The sequence below is a fragment of the Protopterus annectens genome, chromosome 2.part0 (genome assembly GCF_019279795.1).
Source record: "Protopterus annectens isolate FY-2018-M chromosome 2.part0, PAN1.0, whole genome shotgun sequence".
In the NCBI taxonomy this organism is placed as follows: Eukaryota; Metazoa; Chordata; order Ceratodontiformes; family Protopteridae; genus Protopterus; species Protopterus annectens.
The window spans coordinates 1,117,543,928-1,117,560,820 of NC_056728.1; the positions used below are offsets into that span (position 1 = coordinate 1,117,543,928).

General features: G+C 42.5%; 1 protein-coding gene across 1 annotated transcript in view; it reads right to left on the minus strand.

Moving 5' to 3' along the window:
- Positions 1-14,833, minus strand: part of LOC122792817 — a 159,927-nt gene extending 145,094 nt beyond the window's left edge. The window contains exon 1 of the mRNA XM_044060379.1: positions 14,821-14,833. Within this exon, the coding sequence (XP_043916314.1) occupies positions 14,821-14,833 (13 nt within the window). The remainder of the gene's footprint in view (positions 1-14,820) is intronic.
- Between the last annotated feature and the right edge of the window lie 2,060 nt (positions 14,834-16,893).

Below are 16,893 nucleotides of genomic sequence, written 5' to 3' on the forward strand. Positions count from 1 at the left end.
GAGATTGCTATCAACTTGGGTCCTCAGGTCCCTAATTACTTCTTCTGTACTTAATGGATTACCACCTATGTGGTAATTTGTGGGCACTTTGTTTTTGCCAAACGGGATGACTATACACTTTTTGGCGTTTAGCTTGAGGCCATGGCTCTGGCACCAGTTGTCTGTTTCTATGAGGCCCTTTTGGAGGATGCTTGTGTCGGCTGGAGAGTCGATTATGGTGCCCAGTTTGCAGTCATCTGCGAACTTGGTCAGCCACAGTCCTTCCGTGTTGGCCTGTACATCCAAGAAATATATACCGAACAAGAGAGGTCCCAGGACTGAGCCTTGTGGGACGCCACTTGTAACTGGTTTGGAGTCTGGCATGGCTCCAGCAATTCTAACCATGTGGGTTCTGTCCTTGAGCCAGTTTGAAACCCATCTAGTGACATAGGGGTTTATATTTAAGCTGGTGAGCTTATCTATAATGCCCGAGTGGGGTATTGTATCGAAGGCTTTTGCAAGGTCCAGGTAGGCTGTGTGGACCACCTTCCCCTCGTCAATGGCCTTGGTGACTGTTTCAAAGAAATCAACCAGGTTTAATAGGCAGGATCTGCCCTTAACAAAGCGGAACTGGGTAGGATCCAGTGTCTGTAGGTCCCCAATATCTTTATTTATGAGGTCCATGATGTTGCTTTCCATAGCTTTGCAGACCAAGCTAGTCAGGCTTATGGGGCAATAGTTTCCAGGAACCGTTGAGGCACAACCTTTGTGGAGAGGGACCACTGTTGCTGTACGCCACTCTTTGGGTACATATCCTGTAGTAAGGCTGAGATTGAACAGTAGTTTTATGTTTGGGTTTAGCTCTTCTTGGAGTTCATGTAGGATGCAGCACGGGACACCGTCTGGTCCCATTGATGCTGTGTTTTTTGCTTTGGAGAGGGCGGCTCTTACCTGAGCATCTGAGATGTCAGGGGGGGCAGCACTCTGCTGGGATAGATATTTGCCCTTTTGGTGGGGAGGGGGTGGGGAGAAGTTTGCTCTGAACCTGTCAGCTAGGATGTTGGCAATGTCTGTGGGTTTGGTGTATTTTTTGTCATTTTGGACTAATTCTGAGCATATCTGGGAATTCCCACAAAGGTTCCTAACATAACTAAAGAAAGCCTTGTGATTATCCTTAGTGTCCTGTGCAATTTTTCTCTCGAAGCTGGCCTTAGACGATTTTATGAGTGCCCGTAGCTTTTTGCTAATACTGATCAGAGATGCCTTCCCTTTTTGGGATTTTGCTCTATTATGTAGTAGCTTCCTCCTTCTATTGTATGGTTTGTTTATGGCTGGGATCCACCAGACAGGACGTCTGCCTTTGGAGGATTGGGTCTTGGTTTTATTTGGGATTGCATGATCCATGCATTCCTGAAGGTGTTCATAGAATGCATTTATAAAAGATTCTGCGGTCTGGGCCGTATTTTCCACAGGCCCGGGGCTTTGAAGGATTCCACCTCGGTTTTGAGGAGTGTGAAATTTGCTTTAGAGAAGTTTTTCACTGTGGTTTTCTGGGCAGGGGGTGGGGTCGGGATGTGAATATCTAGTGAGATTAGTTTATGGTCTGATCTTACCAGTGAGGGATACACTTCTGGTATGGAGCATAGAGTCCCCATGTTGGTGATGATCAGGTCCACTATGTTTTCCCCTCTTGTGGGAGTGGTAACAAGTTGTTCCATAGCATTTGAGTTTATAAATTCTAGGAACCTTTAGGCTAGGGTGTTAGAGCTAGCGTAATGCTCCCAGTCTATGTTTGGGTAGTTGAAGTCGCCCAATATAATGGTGTTTGGAGAGACCTTCATATTTTCCAGTGTTCTCAGGAAGGCCGAGTGGGGTTCCTGGGTTTGGGAGGGTTGTCTGTAGCAGACTATAAACTGGAAGGCAGTTTTACCCACTGTTAGTTGCACATGGATAGTCTCTGATGCTTCGTGCTGTGCCACCAACCTGGAGGTGTGGGTATCTTTGACGAATATTGATACACCCCCTCCTTTTGTGGTTTGGTCCAAGTTTTGGGGCCGAAAAGCATGGTATGAGGTATAACCTGGTAGTGCTGGCGTGCTCTCGGGAGCCTTGAACCAGGTTTCTGTTACTGCACAGATATTGATGTTCTCCATGCTAAGGAGAGTTTCGAGTGCATGCATCTTGAGGTTTAGACTTCTGGTGTTGAGTAGCATTACTCTTAGTTTTTTATCCCTTGAGATACCTATGGAGGTGGGTTTGTCTTTTGAGCCTTGCCTAAAAAAGGCACTATGGGGGTAGCAAGAGCCTTTGCCAATATCCGAAAGCCCAGGGGTGACAGGTGCAAGCCGTCCCTAGTGAAGCATCGTGGCATCGAGCATGTCATCCCAGGCTGACAGGCATTGGATCCCCTTTGAATGACACCATTACATAAGCCAATTGTTGAAATTGATCATCTTGTCTTCATATTGTGGCATCATTCTTGGTGAGGGTAAGATGCTACTCAAGGTCAGGGTCATACCGGCCTGGGCCACATGCTCAGAGAGATCTTCTATGTCTCTTTTCATGTACTCCAGGGAGGTACATCTCAGGTCATTCACACCAGCATGGACAATGAGTCATATTTGTACTTGCCTTGGAGTGACCTGAGTGCTTGTGTTATGTGGCGGATCCTAGCGCCCGACAGGCAGCTCACCGTTACCTTCTCCTTGCTCAGCCTGGTGAGCGGGACGTCAGTGTGCCTGATGATAGAGTCACCTATTGCAAGTGTATCAGGTGTATTGTTTAGCCTTAAGGGCTGTGACTGTTCGGCACACTGGCTTTGTGAGCTATGTGTTGCACGTGTTTTGTTTTGGGGTAGCGGTTGCTTGGGTGTCTGCTTTGGAGGTCTCTGCTGCTTAGGCAGATTTTTATTTAGAGCCTCCGAGTATGTTTTTGTGTGTTTATGTGTTTGGTTTGCTGTCGTGGTAGGTCTATGTGACACTGGAATTGTAGTGAGTGTGGTTTCCTTCTCCTCCTGACTGGTTACGCCAGTACTGAGTTGAGAGAGCTTAGCCTCCAGTTTGGCTATATGGTTACATCTCTCACATGTGTTGGAATTTGTTGGGAGGAGGAGAGGGTTGTCTGTGTACATGAGGCAGTTGTAACATTGCCTCAAGATTCCCAGATTCACCATCTGGACCGGAGAGGAGATTGACAACTGACCTTTGGACATGCTAGAATAGTATTGGGAATTCCTTTATAATTGAAAAAAGGGCCAATGGGGAACAAGGTACTCAAGGGGAGTTTGTGAGGGTGTATTGCTTTTAATTTTTTAGTGCTGACTTATATAATTGCTTTAGTGAGCAAGTGCCAGGTAACTTAAATGCAATGTATTACAGGTAACACAGGTTACAGGTTTTGAACTTTTTTTAAATTGTTTTCTTTTTTTTAGGTTTTAAGCTTCTGGTAGTTAAGTCCCACATTTTGAATGGGTTTCTACTTGTTTAAACCAAGCTGAACTCATGTGGTCTACCAGCCAAAAGTCTATGCCAAGATACTAGATGGCTAGAGGCTTCTGAGCTTCCAAAAAAACAACATAAATTGCCTTTTTTTGCTTATTTTTACTATTTATTGCACTTTGTATTGTCTGCCACATATTTTTTTACTATATTTTATTACTATAAGCACTGCAGTGTTATACTGCAACTGTCTGCCTAACTGGGCCTGTTGAATTGTATTTTGTTTATTTTTACTGTTTGCAAAGCTGTTTTTTGTGTCTCACTGCTGCTTTTCTGCTGTGGCAAACATGTCTTTAGTGTTTTTCTGTTAAATAATGTAGCTAATAGCTGCAGCATAGTCCAGATACAGGTTTGCTTTATCTGGACCTGTTTGTTTGTAGTGGATGTTTGTTTTGAATGCATTTTCCAGGCCATCCTTGATTGTAAAGGCCCTTCTGCACCCTAGTGAGAGGAGTGTGGTGACTGGAACCTGCCTAGTCAAGGGTGGTTGGTCTGACAAGCCTGATCTGCAAGGCCATGGAACGTATTATCATGGAACTTATAAACAAAGACATTGGCAACCTTCAAACACTAGATCCTACCCAGTTTGGGATTGTGAAGGGCTGATCTAGTCTCCTAAACCTGACTGACTTCTTCAAATCAGTCTCCAGAGCTGTGGACGAGGGTAAGGCAGTCCACACAGCCTATCTCGAACTCGCCAAGGCCTTTGACACCATCCCCCACTCTGGAATCATATTTAAACTTACTAAGCTGGGCATTAATCCCTACATCACTCAATAGGTTGCCAACTGGCTTACTGACAGAACCCACACTGTAAAAGTAGCCGACTCCAATTCCAGCTCCAGACAAGTGACAAGTGGAGTACTTCAGGGTTCAGTCCTAGGAACACTCTTGTTTGGCATCTACTTCTCTGAAGTACAGGTCAACACTAAGGGACTCTGGCTAACAAAGTTCGCAGATGACTGCAAACTGGGAGCCGTTATTGAATCACCAAATGGTGTGGATATTCTTCAAAAGGGCCTTACAGAAACAGATGCTGGGTGGCAGAGCCATGGGCTCAAGCAAAATGCCAAGAAACGTATAGTTATCCCCTTTGGGATAAAACATGTACCCATGAATTACCACATAGGTGGCAGCACACTAAACACCAAAAGTGTGATAAGAGACTTAGGGACACAGGTGGACAGTGGTCTCACCTTCGATACCCACATCGCCACAACAGTCAAGAAATCCTTCTATGTGGCACACCTCATCACTACGGGCTTTTCAACCAGAAAAAAGGAGGTCATCATCCCACTGTACTCATCTCTCATTAGACCCATTATAGAATACAACACCCCATTTGATATGTACCTCTCAAGGCATCTGCAACAACTGGAAAGGCCGCAGAAATACCTCATTAAAAGTATCACAGGCCTAAAGCAGATGCCCTATGCTGACCGTCTAAAAACCTCTAGCTATACTCTGTCACATATCGTCTTCTCAGAGGCGATCTCTGCTTAACATACAAGGCCGTCATACCCAGAGCTGTTGGACATGCTACACTTAAAGAAATCCCAATCCCTCAGAGAGACACATGTTCCAGGGATCTAAAGCTTGTCATCACAATGAACAAAACATGCTGAAGTGATAGGTTCCTGACCCAGAGAATCCACAGACTCTGGAATAGACTGCCCAGACATGTCAAGCAGAGCTCCTCTTTGGTCCTCTTCAAAAGGAACCTTGACGACTGGATGGGAGATAGGAAATTCACCCCGGGGATCATGTCAGTCACCCTGCTAGACAGGGGTCCAGGGAAGTAAATATTGTGGGAATAAATAGTCAGAGAATTGTTATGGCTAGACTTGTATAGGCCCTAGGGCCAATAGTCTAGTACCAACCTATGAACCTATAAAATAAAGAATGAAGGGCAATCACTATGAAACCAGAAGGAGTTATAGGAACTGAAGCTGGTTAAAAAGGAAGTGGCGGGTCAGGAAAGGGATCCACAGCCTGTTGCAAAGAAACATCACCAGGCACAACACTAGAAGCCAACTCAGAGCTAGTAGCAGGCAAAACAGTATAGGCCTCAGCTGAAGTAGAGGCTGCAGGGGGCACAGCAGGACAAGCAGAGTCTCCATGGGAACATAAACAAAAATTATACCACTGGGGACAAGCCCAAGCAAAATACTCAGATGACCCATGATGAGTGAATCTCCTAGAAGGATATACAGACACCAAATCTGATAAGACACTGCAAAATAAAAATGATTTAGGCTGTCCTGCATATCTCAAAATACCCCACTGACCATCCAATAAACAATCACCAGACAAATGGAAAACTCCAGTATCTAGGACTTGTAAGGTCAACCAAAACTTCCAGACCCCATCCCAAACACCACCAGCATCAGAATCAAAAGACTTTTTCAGGGAAAAAAACATCTGCACAACGTGAGAACAAAAATTCTCTAACATAGGCTCAGTAACATAAATAGAATGAAAATCCAAAATAATTTTACACTTATAGTGAAAATCTACTTCAGATAACACATAGACCAAGGTTTCTGAGAATTATGCTTAGAAAAATGGGAAACAAAAGGTGAAGCAACCTCTTGAGTTTCAAAATAAAGATCAGCAAAACCACCCTCCTCCTGTGACTGAGGTTTTATATTATATTGTCGACAGCTCACAATGTTGACTCTGAAATGTTCAATACCAAAATGTCGAACTGCTAAAATAGCGAACGGTCATAAAACCGATTTCATTCCAACGGAAAGAAATTGGTTGGCCAAACAACAATGGCACACATAAACAACTATATTTAAGTGGGGGGGGCTTCACCCCCCCCCACACCCCCCTAACTAAATATTCTAAATCCAAGACCGCACTACACTCAGGGAAAGGGCAGGTGTCAGAGAATGGTTTTTGGAAAGAAATCTGTTATATGGCCATTCACTATTTTAGTAGTTTGACATTTTCGTGTCGAACATTTCAGAGTCGACATTGTGAGCTGTCAACAATATAATATAGACCCGTGAGTAATAACACACAAAGTCTAAAGTGAAACAAGCGAAGGCTTTAACAAAGACTGCCAAATAAACTTATACAGTAAAGGCTGAAATTAAGCAGATTTTAAATGCATCAAAGGTTTAGAAATAATCTTTGTCTGTCCAAGTTGACTGGCAGAAGCAGAAACTGCCATTTTTATCACAGCAACATAGGATTTAGCTTTAGAAACAACAGACAAGGTAAAAGAAGCTGTGGTACTTGTAGAAGTAGCCAGCTTCTCTACCGGGGGAGCTAAAACAGCAGACACTGAAGCAGTAGAAGTCTAAGAACAAAGTATCTTTCAAAACAGTAGAACCTTTAACGGAGGTCTAAGAACAAGGCAAAGAAGATACAGGTTAAAAAGGCACTGAAACAATATCAGAAGCCAAAGTAGAAACAGTAATAGTAGAAGCAGCTGCAGGAGCCAACACAGCTGCTGCTGCAGAAATGGCCACCATCTTGTTTTAGCGGGAAGTGACGCAATGACTTTCTAGAGCGTGGAGTAAGTACCTCTTTGTTTTTTTTCAACTTTTTAAAAGTTTTTTTTAGATTTTAAGCTTTTGGTATTTAAGCCCCATGTTTGTGTGGGTTTCTGCTTGTTTAAACTGATCTGAATGGAGGTGGGCTACCAGCCACAATTCTGTACTGAGAAACCAGATGACTAGAGGTTTCTGAGCTTCCAAAAAAACATAAGTTGCATGTGTTTTGCTTATTCTTACTATTTATTGCACATTTTATTGTAAGCCACCAACTTTTTTACTGTATTTTATTGCTATGCGCTAAATTGCACTGTTAATAGTGCAGTAATCTGCCTTACTGGGCCTGTTAAATTGTATTTTGTTACTGTTTTAACATTTATTTGCTATTTGCACTATTTGTAAAGTATTTATTGGAAATGTTCTCTGTTGTAAAGCATCTGTCATGTTCTGATTTTTCTGCCAAGCAGTGTTTTAAATAATTGATTTGATTTGTTTGCCATTTAAAGTATTCTTTAGTCTCCTTGCTGTTTTTGTTTTTTGGTGTTTAGAACATTTATTTAGTTTCTCACTGTTGTTTTTCTGCTGTGGTAAACATTTCTTTAGTATTTTCTGCCTAAAATAGTGTAGTTAATTGCCGTAACATAAATATTGATACAGGTTTGCTGCATCTTGCCTATTTGTTTGTAGTGGCTGTTTGTCCTGAGCACATTTTCCAGCTCATCCTTGATTAGAAATGGCCCTTCTGCACTATAGTGAGAGGAGTGGACTGATTGTAAGCGGTTGGTCACTGGTCTAGGGCTTGGAGACTATCAGTCAAGAAAAAGAAAGGGAACGCAGCAAGAGGCAACAAAGCACAAAAGTGAAAGGAAACAAAAACTTATATTTAAACTGTATTTGTGTTAATATTGCTACATACTCAAGTGTGCTAGCTTGCACTGCATTTAAAGTGCTTTTTATTACTGTTTTAACTACTTTTCTTCAAAAAAAAAAAAAAGAAAAAGAAAAAAGTTCTAAGCTTGTTTCCCACCTTTCTGTTACTAGACTAGTCCAGATACAGATTTGTTGTATCCAGGACTGTTTTGTAAGTTTCTGAGCTCCCCAGACCTTTCTGTGTTAGAGGGAAGACTTCCAGCTTATCAGTGGGAGTGGTAAGCACTAGGTATCTACTACAAGAGGAGTGGTTTCTGGCTCTGAAATTGTAGTTTATTGGCTGTTTTGGCAGTTTTTCTATCCCTTTCAACGTTCTGGTTTAAAAACCCATGTTTGCACAGGTTTGGCACCGTGCAGCGGTTCTGTGCTAGGGTAAACTATTCCCGGTGCCAGAAAGTCTGCTCTTCAATTTTTCCCTTAGAAAATGCTTGTTCGTTACTTTTTGCACTTCCATTGGCTTAATAGACTAGCACTTCAACAGGCTTCAGTAGCATTTATTGTAGCACATGTAGGTGCTATCAGCACTAGCTGTTCCTATGCAGTAACAGTACCAGTACTTATTAGTTATGACCGCCCCTCCAAGTATGACTGTAGGGCAATTCCCTGTGCTTTCTCCTGCTGGCCTGTGCACTTGGGCATTCTGAGACAGTGTAGCAACTGTCTCATATACACAGACAACCCTCTGCTGTTACCTCCCAACACTCATACGTGTGAGAGATGCACTTACATTAATAAATTGGAAGCAGTGCACTCTCCAGCCAAGACCATTCCAGCTGGTCAAGAGGAGAAGGTCAACACTTGCAACTCACTACATGAAACACACAGCCCTCCAAAACACCAACCATCACATCTCACACATAGAAACACAAACTGTATATCCACCTTTGTGGAGGCTCTCAATGAAAACTTACCCAAGCAACAGAGACCCCCAAAACAGAAACGCACTCGACCACCACAACACCAACCTCAGTACACATAGCCCACCACCACAGTGTGCCCCTCAACCTAAGCCCTTAAGGCAAAACACCTTGCCCAATGTACTAATTATAGGAGACTCAATTGTGAAGCACACAGATGTCCACTCACAGGATTGAGCAAGGAGAAGGTGACAGTCAGTTGTCTATCAGTTGCTAGAATCTGCCACATAAAACATGCACTCAGGTCACTCCACAACAAGTACAAATATGACTTTGTCATTCTCTATATGGGTGTGAATGACCTGAGACATACCACCCTGCACTACATGAAAAGAGATGTGATAGAGCTCTCAGATTATGTGGCCCAGGCAAGTATGACCCTAGCCCTGTGCAGTATTCTACCGTCACCCAGCATGATACCACAATATGAGCAGAAAATGATTGATTTCAACAATTGTCTAAGTTTCTGGTGTCATTCTAAGGGGATCAACTATCTGTCTGCCTGGGATGACATGATCGACAGACCTCGATGCTTTACCAGAGATGGCCTGCATCTATCACCAATGGGCTTCCAGCTACTATCTAAGGCTCTTGCCACCACTATAAAGCCTTTTTTACGCAATTTTCCAAAGACCAAAGTTCCACCGTAACTGCTACAAACAAATGCAATCTGATGGTCATGCTGCTCAATGCTAGAAGTCTAAATCTGAAGATGCACTTGTTCGAAGCCCTCCTCAAAATGGAGAATGTCAACATCTGTGCTGTAACAGAGACCTGGTTTAAAGAGGCAGAAAGCACTCCTGCACTCCCAGGCTACAACTCATTCTATACCTTTCGGGCCCGAGAAAATGGCCGGAAACTCCAAAGGCAGTGGTGTCTCCATATTCATAAAGGATACACACACCTCCAGACTGGTAGCACAGCATTATGCATCTGAGATACTTTAGGTACAATTAACAAATGGTAAAACAGTGATACAAGTCATAGCCTGCTAAAGAACCCCAACCATGTCCCTCGATTCTCACTCCAACTTCGTAAGCACCCTGGAATCTATCAAGGTCCAGCTCAATACCTTAATACTGGGTGATTTATACTACCCTTTCATCAACTGGGAAAACTATTCTAGTACCAATGCTCAGGCCCAATGCTTCCTGGAATTTATCAGTTCCAATGCCCTGGACCAGCTCATTCTGACCCCCACTAGAGGAAGCAACATTCTCGACCTGGTCAGCACCAACATGGGAGACCATTGCTCCACACCTATAGTCAACTCCTCCCTGGTTAAATCCAATCACAAACTGATCACCATGTAAATCTCCATCTCACCCACACCCCTGCTAAGGTGACCACCCTAAAAAACTTCTCCTAAACTGACTTTGGGCTCCAAAAAACAAAGGTGGCTAACTTCTCGGCACCCAAGCCAATGGAAAATAACTCTATGACTGCCAAATCATACACCAATGTGCTGTACAAGCACGTACACAAATGCATGGATCTCGCTATACCATATAGAACCAAGGTGTGTTCCTCCAAAAAAAGGAAGCCAATTTGTGGTCCCCAGCCATCAATAAAATCTACAACAGAAGGAAAAAACTGTTGCAGAAAAAAAATGAAGTCACAAGAATGGAAAAACTCCCTCATCATACTCAGCAAATATTTGAGATCCCATATCAAATCCTCTAAAGCCAGGTACAAAGGCAGAATTGTGGCTGACACGAAAAAAACCCACAAAGCCTTCTATAGCTATATCAAGAACCTCCAAGGCAATACCCAGATTTGCTCCGAGTTATTGCACAATGGTAACTCCTATACCAAGCCAACAGATATAGCCAACATACTGGCAGACATATTCACTGCCAACTTCACCCCTGTCTCCCCACACAAAGGACCTTTCACAATACCAGATGAAAGCCTGGTACCCACCATTTCTGCGGCACAGGTAAAAGCTGCATTGTCTAAAGCCAAGAATACAGCATCCATGGGATCTGATAATATCTCTGTTTGCTTTCTACATGAACTACAAAATGAACTGGCACCACACCTGTCTACCCTGTTCAATCACAGCCTCACCTCAGGCTTTGTCCCTAATTAATGGCACACTGCTACAGTCATCCCTCTCCACAAAGGCAGAACAACTACAGGCCCTGGGAACTACTGCCCCATTAGCCTGGCGAGTCTGGTATGCAAACCTATGGAGTGCATCATCATGGACCTGCTCACCAAAGACATGGGCAATCTCCAAACTCTTGACCCCACACAGTTTGGCTTCATCAAGGGAAGATCCTGCCTACTGAAGCTGGTTGATTTCTTCAAGGCAGTCACCAAGGCTGCAGATGAGGATAAGGCGGTGCGTACAGCCTACCTTGACCTGAACAAGGCCTTTGATACTATTCCCCACTCAGATATCATTGATAAACTCACCAAACTAGGCGTCAATACTTATATCACTAGGTGGGTTGCAAACTGGCTCACAGACAGGACCTGCAAAGTGAAAGCTGTGGACTCCAAGTCAGACTGTCAACCAGTCAAGAGTCACACTGGGCTCGGTCTTGGGCCCATTCCTGTTTGGCATCTACTTCTCAGTAGTCCAAGCCAACACAGAGGGATGCAAATTCATTGATGACTGCAAGCTAGGAGTCATTATCAACTACCCAAGTGATGCAGACATCCTACAAAAGTGCTTTTCTGAGACCAACAATTGATGCCAGAACCAGGGCCTTACGCTTAACACCAAAAAATGTGTTATTCCCTTTGGAAAAAACTCAGCTCCCACAAATTGCCATACCAATGGGAGCCCATTAAACACCATAAGAGATCTGGGCAGCCAGGTTGACAGCCACCTCACCTTTGACCACCATGTTGCTATTGTGATCAGAAAGTCCTTCTATGTGGCACATCTTATAACTAAAGGGTTCACATCCAGAAAGAAGGGCGTCATCATCCCTCTCTACTCATCCATCATTAGACCAACCATCGAATATAACACCCTGTTTGGCATGTATCTGACCAGTCACCTTCAACAGCTGGAACGGCCACAAAAGTATGTCACAAAAGGCTCTTAGGCCTTTAACACATGTCATACGTGTACAGACTAAAGAAACTTCAGCAGTTCTCAGTCTCTTATTGGCTACTCAGAGGTGATTTCTGCTTGACTTACAAAGCCATGTCCAACCCAGCCCTACTTGAAATGCTACACCTAAAAATCCCAATCCTCCCATGACACACACTCCAGAGACCACAACCTCACTACCACAATCAATATAACATGCTGGAGGTACAGGTTCATCTCTCAAAGACTACCCATACTCTGGAATAAGCTTCCCATTCATGTCAAGCAAAGCACCTCATTGGCTCTCTTCAAGAGAAATCTTGACGAGTGGATGGGTAACAGAAAGTTCACCCCGGTGATCACTCCAGTTACCCTACTGGATAGAGGCACTGTGAACTAATATTGGGTGGAACAGTTTCAGGGAAATTATTTTGAGATAGGCTGGTAAAGGCTCTAGGCCATTAGCCTAGTACACACCTATGAACGTATGAACCTATATAGGGCTAAGAAAACCCTGACATAAAGTAACACCTTCAGCCAAAGAAAAAGGATGAAGGGCAATGACAATAAAACCAGGCAAAGTCCTGCATAATTGAAAAGAAGCAGAAGTAAGCCCTAACAAGAAAATCCCTAACAAAGGAAAAATAACCCAACAAAGAAAGAGAATCCCAAACAGTACTACTGGACTAAAAAACTACCATAAACAAAAAGCTCGCTAATATCCAGACACAAATCCAAAGTAAACAAATGGACAAAAGCAAGAAAAAAGACCACATCAAATGTGTAAAGTCCTGTAATATTGTAAACAGCAAACCAGCAAAAAGAAATGGTTGCAGAAGTAAAATAATGCTGTGGAAGTCCATAAAAAGGAGTGCAGTAGCTACAAAATCCACTCCAGTCAAGAAAAACAGTAGACAGAAATACTTAAACAAGAAAAGCACTGATATAAAATAAAACAGTGCAACAGAAACTCACAAAAATAAATACCTCCTGTAAAGCAAGAACAACAAAAAAGGATTGGCAAGCAAAATAAGTAAGCTGGGCAAGGTCAATCCCCCACCCCTTGTGTCACAACCCCGTCCTCAACTGAACAAGCAAAGAAGGCAGAGACAGAACCTTTCCAGCAAGGACCTCACTACAATGGGCAGCCCAAAGAAGTCTCAGAACAAATACTGAGAGGAAATCTGCCCGAGAAACTGCTGGCATCCAGGCACAACCATAATCCCCATACAAATATTTATCAGGTGTAATGGGAAACAAATGGGGCACTGAATAACTACAGTGAACATCTTCCCAAAAGCCAGGCAACTTATTATAGTGGAGAAAAACATGTCCCAGATCCAACATGCGGCCATGACTGGGCCCCCACTGAATGAAAAACATAGGAATACCGCACTGATAACTTATTAAGAAAACAACACCAAAAAAACCCACCCCAAATAGGCAAAGAGGCATAATACAACCTATACTGACGCAACCCCTGCAACCTCCCAGGGGAATAATCCTGATACCCATTAATGGCATAGAAATGGGTCCAAGGAGAAGTATGCCACTCTTGCCTAGAAGAAGGAAGGGCACCCAAGGTTACATGCCATTCAAGGAACAAAGACTGACTTCCCATGGCTCCCCAGAGAGGACTCTTCATGCACGTTTCCCAGCCAAGCAAGTCTGTCAAATCCAGCCAGACAAAACTGGGAGCAAGTGACCAAGCAAAGAAAGATCAGCAGCTTGCAAATGCCAAAAACAAACAAACAAAAAAAAAAACAGAAAAACTATAAAGTATGCAGAAAAAGAACAGGGTGGAGCAGTCCAACACCACCTGAAGCAAGAGAAGAGTAGAAAATACCCCTCTACACAGGCGTATAAGAAGTCCCGAAAAGAAATGAAAAACTTCAGGCAAAAGATGGGTAAACCAAGAACAGGGGAGACAAATATACAGAAAAAAACATACCCCAAAGTACCTAACAAAGCACCATTTAACAAGTAACTTTTTTTATGAAAAGACACTGGAAAGGAATGCCAAAAAATAATCAGTGGAAAGCCTTATCAAGAAGATGCTCACAAGGCTCCAGCACATAAGAAGGAGTTCCAAAAGTCACACCCAAAATGGAGAGGCCTGCAGAAGAAAAAGAAACCTCACCAACTCTAGAGACTACACCAAAACCACCTGATTTAACAAGATTAAGGGAGAAACCCACCAATGAAAAAAGTAAAGAAAAATACTGCATATAAGTCAGCAAACGAGCAGAAGACACAGCAAGCACTGTCACATCATCTGCATAGGACAGAAAATGAGGCACCAAAACACCAGAGCAAGAAAAACAAAAAGGAGACAAAGAAAAGTGGGGCCAAACTTAAAAAAAATACTGCACCCACCACCAAGGTGAAAAGGTAACTGCTCAAAGGCAGCCCTGACACACATCATTCTTCATAGCAACCTCTGCACCTAACCATCCATTCACCACAGGAACAATAACTGAAGCAGAATAGATAGAAAAAATGTACTGAAGAAAAAGAGGGCCAAACCGAAAGGCTTTCAAAATAGCCAGCAAGGCCCCATGGCTGACATTATCATATATCTTAGGTCACAAGAAAGCAGAAAAGCAGAAGGTGCAGAGTGAACATAAGAAGAAACAGACATCAGCAAAAGCAACAAATCCTGCCCAGGCCTGCCTGAGATACCATTGACCATGGATCCAAAAGAAAGTGCATCATAGAATGGAGGTACAATTGCAGAACTTTACAAAAAAACTTCTAATCAGTGTTACACAAGGAAATAGGGTGCCAGTTGGATTAGACCATGCGGTCACCCTTCTTCCAGAGAAATTTAGGGTACAATATACTTTGCCTTGATTAGCCAAAAAAAGGGTGAGGAGTTGCTCTTATATACTCTAACCATCTAACCTTCACACATCTTAATGAACCCATCCCATCTTTCTCACCTGCAGAAATCATGGCAGCTAACTTTAAACTAAACAACTACACAACTATCACTGTAGTAGCCATTTATATTCCTCCAGGGGAGAATACTCCCCTACTAGAAAACTTACTATCGTATTTTACAGAGCACTACTCAGATGAAATGATCCTCCTTGGTGATGTAAATATAAATTGGCTAGCTCTAAATAACCCTATTTTTAACTCTCACATTAACTTACATAACTTTACACAACGTATATCAGACTCTACTGACTACAACAACTCTCACATTCCTAGTACTCTAATTGACTGTATACTAGTCTCTGACCCTACTGACTATAACAACTCTCACATTCCTAGTTCTCTAATTGACTGTATACTAGTCTCTGACCCTACTGACTATAACAACTCTCACATTCCTAGTTCTCTAATTGACTGTATAGCAGTCTCTGACCCTACTGACTATAACAACTCTCACATTCCTAGTTCTCTAATTGACTGTATACTAGTCTCTGACCCTACTGACTATAACAACTCTCACATTCCTAGTTCTCTAATTGACTGTATACTAGTCTCTGACCCTACTGACTATAACAACTCTCACATTCCTAGTTCTCTAATTGACTGTATACTAGTCTCTGACCCTACTGACTATAACAACTCTCACATTCCTAGTTCTCTAATTGACTGTATACTAGTCTCTGACCCTACTGACTATAACAACTCTCACATTCCTAGTTCTCTAATTGACTGTATACTAGTCTCTGACCCTACTGACTATAACAATCTCACATTCCTAGTACTCTAATTGACTGTATACTAGTCTCTGACCCTACTGACTATAACAACTCTCACATTCCTAGTACTCTAATTGACTGTATACTAGTCTCTGACCCTACTGACTATAACAACTCTCACATTCCTAGTACTCTAATTGACTGTATACTAGTCTCTGACCCTACTGACTATAACAACTCTCACATTCCTAGTACTCTAATTGACTGTATACTAGTCTCTGACCCTACTGACTATAATAACTCTCACATTCCTAGTTCTCTAATTGACTGTATAGCAGTCTCTGACCCTACTGACTATAACAACTCTCACATTCCTAGTTCTCTAATTGACTGTATACTAGTCTCTGACCCTACTGACTATAACAACTCTCACATTCCTAGTTCTCTAATTGACTGTATACTAGTCTCTGACCCTACTGACTATAACAACTCTCACATTCCTAGTTCTCTAATTGACTGTATACTAGTCTCTGACCCTACTGACTATAACAACTCTCACATTCCTAGTACTCTAATTGACTGTATACTAGTCTCTGACCCTACTGACTATAACAACTCTCACATTCCTAGTTCTCTAATTGACTGTATACTAGTCTCTGACCCTACTGACTATAACAACTCTCACATTCCTAGTTCTCTAATTGACTGTATACTAGTCTCTGACCCTACTGACTATAACAACTCTCACATTCCTAGTTCTCTAATTGACTGTATACTAGTCTCTGACCCTACTGACTATAACAACTCTCACATTCCTAGTTCTCTAATTGACTGTATACTAGTCTCTGACCCTACTGACTATAACAACTCTCACATTCCTAGTACTCTAATTGACTGTATAGCAGTCTCTGACCCTACTGACTATAACAACTCTCACATTCCTAGTTCTCTAATTGACTGTATACTAGTCTCTGACCCTACTGACTATAATAACTCTCACATTCCTAGTTCTCTAATTGACTGTATACTAGTCTCTGACCCTACCATATACCACAACCCAGAAACGTTATCCAACTCCCTTACTGATCACTCTCCTATAAACGTTACTAGATTCATTCCTCACTTCACCAGACCTCAGAGATACATTACCTGTTAAAAACTATCCAACATCTCCCCTGAAACTTTTAACACCCTTCTCTCCAGCATTAACTGGAGCCGCCTCAAAGAACTTACTCTGGATGAAGTTGTCCAATCTTTTAACACTATCTTTCTTGATATATTCAACTCCCTTGCACCTCCTTGTACTGTTAGAATAAAATCCAAAATATTTCCATGGGTCTCTAAGACAACCCGCACCCT